The sequence below is a fragment of the Thamnophis elegans genome, chromosome Z, assembly GCF_009769535.1.
Source record: "Thamnophis elegans isolate rThaEle1 chromosome Z, rThaEle1.pri, whole genome shotgun sequence".
In the NCBI taxonomy this organism is placed as follows: domain Eukaryota; kingdom Metazoa; phylum Chordata; class Lepidosauria; order Squamata; family Colubridae; genus Thamnophis; species Thamnophis elegans.
In genome coordinates this window covers 44,595,002-44,610,604 of record NC_045558.1, presented here as the reverse complement: position 1 = coordinate 44,610,604, position 15,603 = coordinate 44,595,002, and the positions used below count along the sequence as shown (strand labels likewise).

The 15,603-nt window shown below is 45.5% G+C and overlaps 1 protein-coding gene across 1 annotated transcript in view; it reads left to right on the top strand.

Annotated features, from left to right (window-relative positions):
- The window catches only part of TBC1D5 (TBC1 domain family member 5), a 379,115-nt gene that overhangs the window by 334,001 nt on the left and 29,511 nt on the right, over positions 1–15,603 (top strand). Inside the window, exons 17-18 of the mRNA XM_032235839.1 lie at positions 292–371; positions 1,819–1,995. Of these exons, the coding sequence (XP_032091730.1) occupies positions 292–371; positions 1,819–1,995 (257 nt within the window). The remainder of the gene's footprint in view (positions 1–291; positions 372–1,818; positions 1,996–15,603) is intronic.

Below are 15,603 nucleotides of genomic sequence, written 5' to 3'. Positions count from 1 at the left end.
GATGTATGTGTCAGTAGGAGAATAATGTACCGTGTCCTAGAAGTTCTATTTCTTATATCAGTAGCAAGTAAATTATTGCTGCAACTGTTGAAGAGTACTTGTGCTCAGTAATGGTCATGTTTATCTTTAATTTAATTATACTTCATAGCTTCAGGTTTAGGAAACTCCTGAATATTTTTTTTTAAAAAAATCTTAACAACTTGTGATTTTTAACATTTTATAAAACACAGAAAAGCACGTCTGTTTGATAGAAATAAACATGAGACTGATTCATTGATAATGACATTATAGGAAATATTCAAGAAGTCATCCTGCAAGAACACTTGGAAAAGGAAGATGAAATTCTAGTTTCTTTGGCTGGACTGAAGCAGGTATGGAAGAAAAGTGATATAATTTTAGTATTTTATTGATCTATAAATCTTAACATTATGTTTAAAAAATCAGTGCAGAGGAAAACTAAATTTCTCTAGACTACTCGTAATGGGGTTGTCTTGGAATACCAGATAAATTTTCTCTGGGAACATACCTTGATTACTGAAATTCCCTCCCATTTTAATTGTTACTTTCCTCATGTTCATTAGCAACCAGAGATTTCTATTTTTTTTCTTGTGCGATAATAGCATTCTTCCAGGAACTACCTAAAAGTCCTGTCACTATTTCCAGAGAGGTATGGTTACCCAAGTTCTACCCATCTGTTTCCATCTCCCCCACCCCCTATTATTATGCAGTAGTGTGGCTTTTACTGTATACAGCCAGGGGGATAGAATCATAGTGGGCCACTTTACCTTCATCCCAATGATCCCCAGTTTTCCCCAGATGCTGTTCAAAGCTGAAATGTCAGGTGCAAAACATGTGAAATTACAATTAAAGTGATTTATTACATCACCACCACCATTATTATTATTATTATTATTATTATTATTATTATTATTATTATTCTGTATTCATTAAACATAAAACTCAGTCAACTGAACATTCAAAAATGTATCACAAATATCATTGACTGGTGTTAATGGGTTGCTGCCAGCGTCCCAGATATCAACCAAGTACCTTCTTAAAATATACAATGTTCCAAGTAGAAGGTACTTTGTTGACACCCAGGACCCATATCAACATCTTTTTCTTTGACTCTGGCATATCAATAATAATAACAATAATAACAACAATAGCAACAATAATAATAACAACAATAACAATACATTTTTCATTAAACATTAAACTCAGCCAACAGAACATTCAAAAATGCATTACAAATACCATTGACTGGTGCTAATGGTTGATACGGTTTGCTGCCAGCATCCTAGGTATCAACCAAGTACCTTCTTAAAACAGGTTTTTTTTGCAGTTCCGCTGGTGTTATTGCAAGAAGCTGTAATTTGTTGATGTATCTTATAAAATTCTTGGACATGGTGCTAAGTGCCCCGATGACAATGGGTATCACTGTTACATGCTTCGATGGCCAGGTCATGATATTTTTTCTTCTTCTTCTTCTTCTTCTTCTTCTTCTTCTTCTTCTTCTTCTTCTTCTTCTTCTTCTTCTTCTTCTTCTTCATTATTATCATCCTTGCATGGTATATGTCAGCATTTTAATGACATTAGAACCTGTTGTAATATTTTATTCTTTTAAATGTATTTGCGTTGCCTAAAAGATTCATGAGTTTCCTAAAGCTTTTTTTTTACTGAGAAACACTGTTGGCCATTTTGTACATGTTTTAATCACTTAAGTTAGTTGATGATAGGATAGTTCTCTCTAGAGAATCTAGGTAGCCTTTTTTAGAATTCATCCAAAGCATACATTTCTGTCCTTATCTTCAACAGATTAAGGATATTCTGAAAGGCTCCCTCCGTTTCAATCAGAGTCAATTGGAAGCAGAAGAGAATGAACAGATTACAATAGAAGATGATCATTATTGTTCCACCAATCAGAGCAAAAGGGCAGTTGAAAAGATAGAAAACCCCTCAGCTCCAAAGCAGTTTGTCCCTCTACTGAAGGAGGTAAAATGCATGCTTTTCAGTGAAATGCTTGAAGAGAATGTATCCATCAAAAAGTGTATTGCTATAGTTCAAAAATAATTTAAAACTTATACAGACCCAATCTTATGCATTCCTAAAAACCAAAAAGTTCACTGAATTTGTGTGTTTTGTAGTTTTAATAATTAGTATTAATTTTAGCAGATCTATCTTCTAGGATGACATTAAGCCTTAGCAGTTGTTCCAATACAGGTAGCCCTTGTTGAACTACCATTCATACAACAACCGATCAAAATGACAATAGGGCTGAAATGAATTGATAGTTATGGCCACTCCTTGAAGTTAATAGTTGTTGCAGCATCACTAGGGTCATATGATCAAAATTTGGATGTTTGGCAGTATGCCCACTTAGAACTACAACACATATTTCAACTTCGATAACCCACCCCGATCTGTTCCTCATCTCTCTCCTTTTGGCAGCTTTGTATTCTGCAGCTACTGTCCACTACTAATACTAACACTTGGACTGATAAGGCTTGTCATCAATGGGAAGAATATGGCAAAGATTCAGGTTATACTCAGCCATCTTTAGCAGTATAAAATTGCTAAATTTTTATAGGAAATCAATCAATTACAATATAGTAATGTAAAATCAGAAACATCTAAGCTAAAAGATCTGTGGAATTTAATAATATTACCTACTATAAATTAGAACTTACTGATTTATTTTAAAACAAATTCACAGGAGTCCATGGAAAAATAGATTTTGGTATGTTTTAAAATTTCAAAGATGAATTAGAGACAAAAATAGTTCTCTATTGTCATTCACATACTGGGTACTCCTGTTCCTAACGCTATGGCTCTTCATCTTTTTTAATGACAAATTTAATATAGTCCCACAACCAGGGGTGAGCTCCTACCAGTTCTAACCACTTCTATAGAAGAGGTTCCACAATCTACAGTGCCATTTAGAGCCGGTTCCAGCTCCCTCTCCCCGCCCGTCCGCGCATCATCAAGATGAAGAGCGAGATGAGGAATTCTGGGAGTTGAAGTCCACAAGTCTTAAAGCTGTCAAGTTTGAACACCCCTGGGTTTTTTTTTTTCTAAAGGGTTAGGGATGCAAGGGTCTTGTAACTTGACAGCTTTAAGACTTGCATGTTTCAAATGCCATAGTTTCTGAGCCAACATTTTGGTTGCTAAGCAAGAGCATTGTTAAGTGAGTTTCACCACATTTTACAAGTTGGCCATGCCCACCCAACCACAACACTGGCAAGCCACTCCCATCCGGTCACATGGCCGGCAAGCAACTCCCACAAAGCAGGCCACACCTACAGAAGAGATTCTAAAAAAATTTGAAACCCATCACTGCTCACAACTATTTATAAATTGTTACTGGAGGTAGTCCTCAACTTCATTTCAGTTGCATAGGGGAAATTAGATTACAATTCAATAAACATAAAAGCCTTATATTACTCCAAAAGTAAATTAATTTGTTTGTAATATGGTTTTAGAAAAAAAGACAATATAACAAAAACAATTCTCTGTAAAAAATCACATAAAATAGTTCAGTTAATGAAACAAATAATGAAAAAATAAAATATGTTTATGTTTTTTGTTCTTTATACTTTTAACATTTAATATTTTATATATTTAATTTATATGAACATAATAAATTATATAATGGATTTTATTTAAATAAGCCCAGTTTACTTAAATGGATATATACTTTATATATTTAAACAAGCTAAGTTGGCCAATGAAGATGTCAGAAACCGTTTTTGTCTTTATTTCTTCTAATGTAATAGCACAAGATTTGTTCACTTTCACATGTTTGCATTGGACCCCTCTCTCAATAGAAAAAAACATTATTTCTGGTTAGGACCATTTAAAACATCTGCTAATAGTGGGGATGTGGGGGAATTAGATAAAATATAGAGTGCAGATCAGGAAGACTTGTACAGTTATGTCAATCTCTACATCTGAGGATCTACTGAGATCTTCTTAAAAAGGAATGTTGCTAAATCTCCATCATGTTCAAAGGTAGGATATCAAATCTTTCCATATTGTATGCTGTTAAAGCAGTGGTGGGATTCAAAAATTTTTACTATCTTTTCTGTGGGCATGGGTGTGGAAAGGATATTGCAAAAATCCCCATTCCCTCCCCACTCCAGGGCAAAGATACTGTAAAATCCCCATTCCCTTCCCACTCCTGGGGGAAGGATGCCGTAAAATCTCCATTTCCACCCTACTACAGGGCAAGTATATTGTAAAATCCCCATTCCCTCCACACCCCACTAATCTCCTTTCCAGCTCCTTTCTCCTGTGCCGGCCAATAGAAGAAGACCAAGCTGATCAGCTGGAATGCCGATCATCTGTGACTCAGGAGGCAGTGAATGGATGGGGGCAGAGCCAGTCAGAGGTGGTATTTTTTGGTTCTCCAAACTACTCAAAATTTCCGCTACCTGTTCACCAGAATGACTGAATACCATGTCTGAGATATATAGGGATAACAGGGATTGTCAACAAAGACAATAAAAGAATAAAGGTTTTCCTGTCCAGTTATATCTGACTCTAAGGCACTGTGCTCATTTCCATTTTGGCCTGTCTTCTGCTTGTTTGTCCTCCACAGGGCTGATGTAGTCATTATACTGTATATTGCTGTCTTTTCTTGGGATTACTTAGGATATTTTGATGGAATTTATTTGGCTTGTGTGCTATGCTGATTCTGTGTGGGTGTAGCAGTCTTTCTGAAATGTTCTTGAACTATGGCAGTGTTATCCTTTTTAGGGCTTGTATTGTGCTGTCTTAGGTTGAATGGTCAGGAACATTTTGTTAAAGTTGAGGGCAGTGGTGGATTTCAATTTTTTTTACTACCTATTCTGTAGGCATGCCCTATTTTGTGGGCATGGCTTGACAGTCATGTGACTTGCTGGGAGTGGCTTGATGGTCATGTGACTTGGGTGGGCATGGCCAACTTGTAAAATGTGGTGAAACTTACTTAACAACGCTCTTGCTTAGCAACCAAAATTTTGGGCTCAATAGTGACCGTAAGTTCTCTTTCTTTCCTTCCATCCTTCCTCTTTCTTTCTTTCTTTCTTTCTTTCTTTCTTTCTTTCTTTCTTTCTTTCTTTCTTTCTTTCTTTCTTTCTTTCCCTTTCTCTCCTTCCTTCCCACCTTTCTTGTCTTTTTCTCTCCCTCTTTCTTCCTCTTTTTCTTTCCTTCTTACTCTTTCTTTTTCTTTCCTTCTCTTTCTTTCTCTCTTACTCTTTCTTTCTTTCCAAAGAGACACAAAAGGTGGACCTAAGTAGATGTTTTGCATCATAAAATATATGCACCTTACAAAGCTGACCCACCAACTTTTTTCACTGCTGTGAAAAAAATATTCCTTGTATTTATATAATATTCCACCTTTTATAGGCTTTATAAACATATTTATTTCCCTAAGAGAAGAGAGAGATCAGCTGGCAGAAGTGGGCTTCATGTTAATCTGAGGGGACAGCCAGCTTTACCTTTCCTTTTCATCCAAAGCTGGTGAAATAGTGGTTATTCTGAACTGGTGACGGAAAAGAATGAAGTGAGGGGCCAATATTTTTGTCTCTTGTATCCACGCAATATAAAGGCATTATTGTGGGTGCCTTATTTGTCTGAATAAAAAGAACAGCTTGAGAGGAAGACAGACATTTTATCAACTCAGCTACCTTATCAGGTATAATACTGTTTGGACAGAGCTAGCTAGCTAGTTATCAAGGTAGGTAAATAGAGATATATGATGATACGTAAGTAGGTAGGAAGGTAGGTAGGTAGGTAGATGATAGATAGATAGATAGATAGATAGATAGATAGATAGATAGATAGATAGATAGATAGATAGATAGAGAGGAGGGAGGAGGGAAGAAGTTCCATCTTCTGAATCAATTTTCCAACATGAGAAATATTCTTAGAAATTTTGTAATGAATCTAGATGAACCCAAAAATACCTTTGATATTTACAGGGTGGACACATTCACAATCTATAATATTTCAACATTATAGAAAACTTAATTGTTATAGCCTCTCATCTTATATCCAGAAAGATACCTGAGATAAATTATAATTTCCCAAAGAGTTTATCTTTCTTTCCTTCCTTCCTTCCTTCCTTCCTTCCTTCCTTCCTTCCTTCCTTCTTTCTTTCTTTATCTCTGTCCCCCCCCCCCTCACTCACACACACACCTCTTCCAGTTGGCAAAAATTTCTCCACGCAACCTCCCCGCCATGCCACCAACCTGGGGACACTCCATGTTCTGCTGGACAACGGCTCCTTCGCGTCCCATTGCCAGCTGCAGTTGGCTTTCTTCTGGCTGGCAGAGACCTTCTGGGGCAGACCCACCACTCCGGGCGGGCACTCTGCCCCCAGAGCGGTCACATGACAGCAGCACATGGGCTGCTGAATATCCCAGAACCTGCCCAGACGCAGCCAGAGTGACGGGGATGCTCCAGAGAGGAAGGTTGCCAGGAGAAAGCTAGCTGCACCAGCAACAGAGCATGAAGGAGCGTCCATCCAGCAGCTGCTGTGTCCCGTTGCAACCGCCCAGGGCGGCCTCAACATCCTACCTCCCTGCCGCCTCCAGCCCTGTGCATTCCATTGTCAGCTGCAGTGGCTTTCTCCTTGTGGCTTTCATATGGCGCACCTCTCTGCCATCTCCAGCACTGCGTGTCCCATTGCTGGCTGCAGTTGGCTTTCACATGGGGGCTTTCAAATGGCAGCAGTCACAGGGTGGCGCATAGGCTGCTGACTGTCCCAGGGCCCATCCAAGTGCAGCCAGAGCGATGGGGACGCTCCGGAGAGGAAGGTCGTCAGGAGAAAACCAACTGCAATGGGCACGAAAGAGTGGCCATCCAGCAGATGCCACATCCCGTAGCAGGTGGCCAGGACGGCCTCGATGCCTCGCCTCACTGCTGCCTCTAGCCCTGCACAACCTCCCTATCACCTCCAGCCCCGCACGTCCCATTGCCAGCTGGTGCACAGACTGCTGACCGTCCCAAGGCCCGCCCGGATGCAGCCAGAGCAACGTGGCTGCATCACCAGGAGAAAGCCAACTCCAGCCAGCAACAAAATCCAAAAAGAAATTGCAAATGGTGTTCATGAGCTCAACCAGCCAACCTCGCAGGTTTTCAAGCTTGTCTGGAGAGGTGTATTTTTTTAAGAAAACCTTTGAAAAAGCTGCAACATCCGGAGAGACTGGCGGGAGGTCTTTTAGGGGGGATCCCCAGAACCAGGTTGCCCAGGACCCCATCACTCCGGATCTTGCGGCTTTTTTTTTTTTAAAGCTCTCCAGATGAGCTTGAAAACATCCGAGGTTGCTTCTGGAGGGGTAAGGCAGACAGGCAGAATTCCACCGACCCCCCGGGTGCCTGCAGCTAGCGAGTCTGCAGCAACTTGCACAGTAAATGCAATTAAGAACTTCTCACATTCGTGAAAAGATTTTCTTTACTGTGCAAACGCTTGCTCCAAGGCTGCAGGGCCAGGGAGAAGGGGAATGCTGCCCATCTGCCTCCTCCCAAAGCAACCTCACAGATTTTCAAGCCGCGAAATCTGGAGCCGCCAGTCTCCGGTAAGATGTGCATCTCATAGCCGGGCTTTCCCCACCCCGTGCCCCACTTGCCACCCCAAATTGAGGGTCTCTCAGCCGTTGTGTGCAGGGAAAATGCTTGCACAGAAAAGAAAAACTTCCCAAGAATTCAAAAAGCTGTTAACTGCCTCGCACTCATGAGAAATTTTTCTTTACTGTGCAAGATTTTTCCCTCCACACAACAGCTGAGAGATGCTCGCAGTGGGATGCAATTTGGGCTCAATCCCCTCCCCTAGGACCTCCTGCCTTCTTGTCCAGTGCTCGCTCAGCCGCCCCCTCCAATCCCCCAGCTGGATGCAGCCACTCACCGGCGACTGGAAAGCAAGGTCATCCACCTATATTGCCCAGCGTTCACTCAGGGACCTCATGGCTCCTTCCCACCCATCCCCCCCCAACATCCCCCCCCCCAACCTAGACGTAGCCACTCACTGGTTCTTTTTTCTTCTGGTTCCAAACTAACTCCCAGTTGGTTGGTTGGTTAAAGTGCAGGTTGGGTCCTAATGCTTCATCACTGGCTTTTAAAATGGAGAATTTTTCGGAGGCGGCTAGCAAAGAAAGCTCTCAGCCATGACCGGCACCGCTGATGCTGATGCTGACTGGGCAGGCAAAGGAAGTGGTGAGCAGGGCAAACATGGTGCAGACAGGCAGGGAGAGAGAGTGAGTGAACAGGGAATGAACTGGCGGGGGCAGGCCAGGGGACCATACCAGTACGGCTACCGGCCGATTACCACTAACTGTATGCCCGTCCAAGGGATGGGTTTCTGCCAGTTTGGTCCGGTACACCCCTACCGGATGGTCAAATTTACCGTGCCTTTCAGTACTGGATGGTCTGGTGGCACCGAACCAAAATGCTCCTGCCCACCCCCGCTCTCTCCCCCTGCCCGCCTGGTCACCACTTGATCTCTCTCTCCCTCTCCCCCACCTCACCATGCTTGCAAAGCGTGACATGTGGGGCAGAAGCCCCCCAAACCCAGCAGGGATCCTTAGCAAAGGAGGAGGCGGAGAGCTGGATGGAGGAAGGGAGAAACCCTAGTGAGGGCTGCCTGCCACCAACTCGACTCCACGCAGAGCGGGCTGCAAAGGGTGCCATAAGGCAGTTTGATCAGGGCAGTGTGCTGCTGCAAAAAGCCACACTGCTACTGCTGGTGCTACATTTCCCCACTGGGTTAGGGCCTTGGGGACTTCTGCCCCTCGTGGTGCACTTTGCAGCTGCCAAAGCCCTACACAGATTTCTTTGGATGCAGAAGGGGCAGAAGTCCCTGAACTAGGGTTTCCCCCTTCCTCCACCCAGCTCTCTGCCTCCTCCTTTGCTTAGGCTCCCCGCTGGGTTTGGGGGCTTCTTCCCCTCATGCCGTGTTTTGCAGCCACTGCAGCCCCATGCAGACCTTTTCAAGGTGCTGGGCAACCTGGTTTTGGGGATTCCCCCCCCCCAAAAAAGACCGACCATGCTGCCGAGAACGGGCACTGGACGGGATGTCGGCAGTGCTGGGAACAGAGGAGCCAGAGGCTGGGGCGCCCTGCAAGAAGAGCCCCAGAGGCAAGGGCAGCAGCGCCACGCCCTCCTCTGTACTGCCCATTGCCCAGCAACGCGCTGCTGCCACTGCTTCATCAGGCAGGGGGCAGGAGCGGCCCAGGAGGGGGCGGCCAACGGGGGTCACTGTCCAGCCCACCCTCCCTCAGCAGCAGCAGTGGGTTCCACAACATCACCTTCAAGGTAAGCGGTGGGCGCTACTTGGCCAGGACAGCGGGGCTAGCCCGGCGCCCACCCAGCCACTGCATGGCGGCAGGTGGGCTGGCGGAGGTTTGCCCTGACCCGACTGGTGGTTGGCTCGACCTCCCCTCCTGTTCCTTCTTCTGCGGGGCATGTTACCTTGTCTTTCACAGATGCCTCATTTCCAATTGGGGGGAGAAATCCTCTGTGAAAAATGTGTACGGTCCGGAGCCCATCTGTGCTGCCGAGGACGGGCACCAGGCGGGATGACGGCGGTGCTGGGAGCTGGGCTGCGCATGGAAGAGCCAGCGGCCGGGGCACCCTGAAGCACCGCCAGCCAGCATGTCCTGCAAGAAGAGCCCGAGAGGCAAGGGCGGCAGCACCGCACTCTCCTCTGTCCTGCCCATCGCCCAGCAAAGCGCTGCCACCACTGCTTCATCAGGCAGGCCGAGCAGGGGGTGGGTACGGCCCATGAGGGGGCGGCCAATGGGGGTCACTGCCCAGCCAGCCCTCCCTCAGCAGCAGCAGCAAGTTCTAATTCTATCTTTAGTATTTTCTGCCATGCTGTGATGATTGTCACAAATCAGAAGTGGAAAGAGACTTGGCTAGGATTGAAATTATTCCAAAATTGAGAAGGCAGTTGACTTCAGGATTAGTGTGCTTCTTCTCTTGAACAAAGGATGCAGTTGGATTTATTCCATTTTGTTCCAGCCATAGGATTCTCAAAAGGAGTCTCTTTGAGAAAAGAAAAGCTGTATAATTAGCCTGGCTTAAATGCTGAAGATGGATTCTCATCTTCAGCAAAAACTGCCTTCTTTAAATAAGATGTGAAGTTGAAGAATTTTTGTATCCTTCATAGAAATGTGTTGATAAGCACTCCTTGGACATTCTTGATTGACTTCTCAGTAGGTGTGGTTAAGCTAGTAAGACTAATGAGGAAGCAAAATCCTTCTGTTATTTCTGATTTTGGATCTTGCCTTAATTCAGCTGTAAAAGGTCAGAAAGATAATTTCAAGCTAGCTTTAGCATCTATTTTGTTAAGAACAAAGAAATCCTGAAAACTAACTGGGATATAATAGAGTGTTTGCATATCTATTTAATTTTCCTTCTTTATGTGGTGGAAAGCACTATACAAAAACAGCTGGGAAGTCTATCTGAGCATGAGTGTTGTGAAAGAAAAAGAAAGTGGGAGAGAGAGAGGAAAGAAAGGATGGAAGGAAGGAAGGAAGGAAGGAAGGAAGAGAGGAAAAGGAAAAAGGAAAGAGGAAGAGGAAGAAAGGGGAAGGGAGAGAGACAAGAAAGCAGGGAAAGAAGGAGAGAAAGAAAGAAAGGGAAAGAAAGAAAGAAAAAGGAAGGAAAGAAAAGAACTTATGACCACAATTGAGCCCCAAATTTTGGTTGCTAAGCAAGAGCATCACATGACCGCCGAGCCACTCTCACAAAACAGGCCACATCTACAGAATAGATTCTAAAAAAATTTGAAACCCACCCATACTGATGTCCAAGAAGAGCAGAGAGATGATGTTTTCTCTTTCTCTGGTACAGTAGATTCCTTTGAAGAAGTAGATTATCCTGTGGATGTTCTGTAATTGGCCCTTTTATATTGAAATGAAAATATCATCTATATTGTCGGTTGTATTTGTAGAAGTGCCGTGGCTTCTAGATGTTGCATAACAATCTTTGCTATAAGTCTTGAAATCATTGGTGCCGTAGGTGTACCTTTAATTTATTGGTAAAATATGTAGTGTAGTTTCAAATTGAAAGTAGATAGATAGGCAGAGGTTTATAAGATCCATAGTCCTCAGTGTTTCAGTCTAAGTGTATTTGGTTAAGTCAGGTGTGCTAGGAGCAATAGATTATAGATCTATTAGATCATAGATTTGACTAATTCCAGATCTATAGACATAAAAAGGCTGGGATATCTACTACAGATCTTAAATAGCTTTAACAGGATAAAAATGATTTCTGGATTATTTAGATGGTGGAACATTGAAATGAAAAATGCTGCATAAAATAAAAATGTGTTTTGCCAAAGCACAGCAAATTTCATTAAAGTTACTCTGAAGTAAACTCAACAAAATTAATTTATCAATATTGTAAAGTGAACCTAATGTAAAATAAATGGACGAACAAAGAGAAACAAGGCTACTGCTTGTCCATTGTCACTATCCCAAACAAAAAGATGAGCATGATGCCTCAATTGTGAATCTTTCAATGAACCCTGAAGTTGCAGTGTTAGGAGACTTGACTTAATTCAGTGCCTGTTAGAAGTCAGACTTCCAAATGTGATTCTAGGGGAAAAGGGCGTTGGTACTCACTTCATATGCCTCTTCTAATAGAGTGGAGATAGCATCCACTTATGTGTTAATCCTGTCCGTTCTCCTATTGGACTGAGTCTGATTAATAATTAATTAGCCGCATATATAACCCGTCTCTGTGAGTGACCCCACCCATCTTTTCGACGAAGAACAAAAACAGACTCCACATGTTATCCAACTTTCAACTTTAGTAACGATATATAATAAACCCAACAATAAATTCCACAATGATACAAAATGCAATGAACAACAACTTCATCAACACTTTGTCCAGGTAATCACTTAAGGAACAGTCTCCAATCAGGGCGGGCTGGATGCTATCTCCACTCTATTAGAAGAGGTGTATCAGGTAAGTACCAACACCCTTTCTCAATAGAGCTGGAGATAGCATCCACTTATGGGACATACCCAAGCTAGTCCCCATTGGGAGGGAGAGACTGTTGTATTACTTGTCAGTATGGACCGCTTGTAGAACTCTGTGACCAAAGGCAGCGTCTGCCGAAGTGAATTTGTCCAGCTTATAGTTCTGAACAAAGGGCGATGGGGTCGCCCAAGCTTCCGCCCTACAAATTTCCCCCAGGGAAGTCTGGATGTTCCATGCCGCAGAAGTGGCCGAGCTCCTGGTGGAATGGGCCGTAATTCCTTGCGGGACTGGCTCCTCATTGGAAAAATAGGCTGTGGCTATACATTTCCTAACCCATCTGCCTATGGTAGTGACCGAAACCCTCTGCCCCAGAGAGGAAGGCTGGAAAGAAACGAAGAGACGTTCCGTCTTCTGCCAAGCCGCATCCAGCATGTGCCACTGCTCCTCCAAGGGTCTTGAAGGCAAGGGACAAAAGTCAGGTAATACAATGTCCTGCGCCCTATGGAACCATGAATTGACTTTGGGGCGGAAGGAAGGGTCAAGCCTGAGGATCACCCTATCTTCATAAAAGGTGCAGAGCCCTTCGCCAATGGATAGCGCCTGGAGCTCTGATATTCTTTGCGCAGATGTGATTGCCACTAAGAATGCAACCTTCAGGGAAAGAAATAGAGGAATAGTGTCTAGAGGTTTGAATGGTGTTTTCATTAGGGAGGCAAGGACCTTTGCCAAGTCCCATGTGGGATATCTGTGTACTATAGGTGGCCTAAGATTAGAAACCCCTTTTAAGTATCTCCTAACTGCCAGGTGCTGAGATAATGATTGTCCCCCTCCCCAGAACATAGTGGACAAGGCCGCTACCTGCCGCCTAAGGGTATTGGGTGACAATCCCTTTTCCAGTCCATCCTGGAGGAACTCGAGGACTTGGGGAACCAATGCTGAAACCGGCGTTACCCTATCAGAACACCATTCACAGAACACTTGCCAGGTAGCATTATAAACACGATCCGTGGAGGGTCGCCTTGATGCCTGTATAGTGTCTATGACCCTAGTGGAGAACCTGTCCAGTCTCAGGCCTTCCCTCTCAAGCACTAGGCGGTTAGCTGGAGCCACTGGGGGTCCAGATGCTCCAGCGACTCCCGGGTGAAGGACACCTGGACTGGCGGGATTCTCCAGGGCCTCTCCCCAGACAATGTCTGAAGATCCGCAAACCATGGCCGGCATGGCCAGTGCAGTGCAATCAGTATGATTTTTGCCCTGGACGTAATGATTCTTTGTACAACTCTGGCTAACAGTGGAAGTGGCGGGAAAGCGTATAGTAGTCCCTGAGGCCAGGGCCAGCGGAGAGCATCCGTCCCTTCTGCCCCTGGTGTAGGGAACCTCATGAGGAACCGTGGCAGCTGAGCATTGGTTGGAGAGGCGAAGAGATCCATGATCGGGACCCCGAACCAAATCACCTGGAAGAGAGAAGGGTGTAATCTCCACTCCACCTGATCCAGAGTAGAATGGCTGAGCCAGTCTGCCCTTACATTATCAACCCCTGAAATGTGTTCAGCGACCAGGGACAAGAGATGCCCTTCCGCCCAGCGACCCAGCTCTTCTACCTCCCCCATTAGCTGCTTTGACCAGGTGCCCCCTTGTCCGTTGACATGGGCCTTGGCCCTGTCAGAATACATACATGTGTCCCCTCGACCTTGTCAACGAAGTGGAGGAGGGCAAAACGGATGGCCCTAAGCTCGAGGAGATTAATGCTCAAGGCGCTTTCTACCTCTAACCACCTGACCTGAGCAAAGTATGTGTCAAGGTGGGCACCCCAACCTGTGAGACTTGCGTCAGTTGTGATCATGATCCTGTCCTCTATCCTGAAATAACACCCTCTCTTAATCGCAGGGGACCTCCACCAATGCAAAGAATGACGTACTTCGCTAGGCAAGGTAACCCTAGTTTATGTTTATGTTTATTTCATTTGTATGCCGCCCTTTTCCCCCGAGGGGGACTCAGGGCGGCTCACAACTCAAAACAAGGGAAGGGGGGATACAAACAATTTGACAACAACACAAAACAATACATAATTTAAAAGCGCAACAATCATACCATTCGAGATAGGGGCACGGTTCTTTAGCCCCAGGCCTGTCGGAACAGCCAGGTTTTAAGGGCTTTGCGGAAGGCCTGGAGGGTGGTGAGGGTGCGAATCTCCACGGGGAGTTCGTTCCAGAGGGTCGGAGCAGCCACAGAGAAGGCTCTCCTCCGGGTAGTCGCCAGTCGACACTGGCCAGCGGATGGAATTCAGAGGAGGCCTAGTCTGTGGGATCTAATCGGTCTGGTGGAGGTAATTGGCAGCAGGCGGTCTCTCAAGTACCCAGGTCCAATACCATGAAGGGCTTTATAAGTGACGACTAGCGCCTTGAAGCGTATCCGGAGACCAATAGGCAGCCAGTGCAGCTCGCGGAGGATAGGTGTTACGTGGGTGAACCGAGGTGCACCCACGATCGCTCGCGCAGCTGCATTCTGGACAAGCTGAAGTCGCCGAATGCTCTTCAAGGGCTGCCACATGTAGAGTACGTTGCAGTAGTCCAGTCTAGAGGTCACAAGGGCGCGAGTGACTGAGGGCCTCCCGGTTCAGGTAGGGACGCAACTGGTGCACCAGGCGAACCTGGGCAAATGCCTCCCTGGTCACAGCTGTGGTGTTCAAAAGTCAGCTGTGGGTCCAGGAGGACTCCCAAATTGCAGACCCTGTCTGAGGGGCATACTGTTTGACCCCCCAGCCTGAGAGATGGAACACTTGGCCAATTAGTAGGAGGGAAACACACCAGCCACTCGGTCTTATCTGGATTGGGTACAAGCTTGTTAGCCCCCATCCAGTCCCTAACAGCCTCGAGGCCCTGGCACATCACGTCCAGCGCTTCATTGAGTTGGCACGGGGCGGACAGATACAGCTGCGTATCGTCCGCATACTGGTGATATTTTATCCCATGCCGTCGAATGATCTCACCCAGCGGTTTCATGTAGATATTAAACAGGAGGGTGGACAGGACCGAACCCTGTGGTACCCCATACATCAGGTGCCTAGGGGTCGATCTCTGCCCTCCGACCAACACCGACTGCGACCTGTCCGAGAGGTAAGAGGAGAACCACTGTAGAACAGTGCCTCCCACCCCCACCTCCCGCAGTCGTCGCAGAAGGATACCATGGTCGATGGTATCGAAAGCCGCTGAGAGGTCAAGGAGCACTAGGGCGGAGGCATAGCCTCCATCCCTGGCTCTCCAGAGATCATCGATCAATGCGACCAAAGCGGTTTCCGTGCTGTAGCCAGGCCTAAATCCCGACTGGAAGGGATCTAGATAATCGGTTTCCTCCAAGGACCGCCGGAGCTGAAAGGCTACCACCTTCTCAACAACTTTCCCCACGAAGGGGAGGTTGGAGCCTGGACGATAGTTGTTTAAGACGGCTGGATCCAAAGATGGTTTCTTCAAAAGGGGTCTCACCACCGCCGCCTTTAGAGCGGGGAGAAAGAACCCCTCCCGAAGGGAGGTGGTAACAACCGCCTGGATCCAGCCCCGTGTCACCTCCCTGCTGTTAGCAACCAGCCAGGAGGGGCACGGGTCCAGTACACATGTGGAGGTACTTACAGCT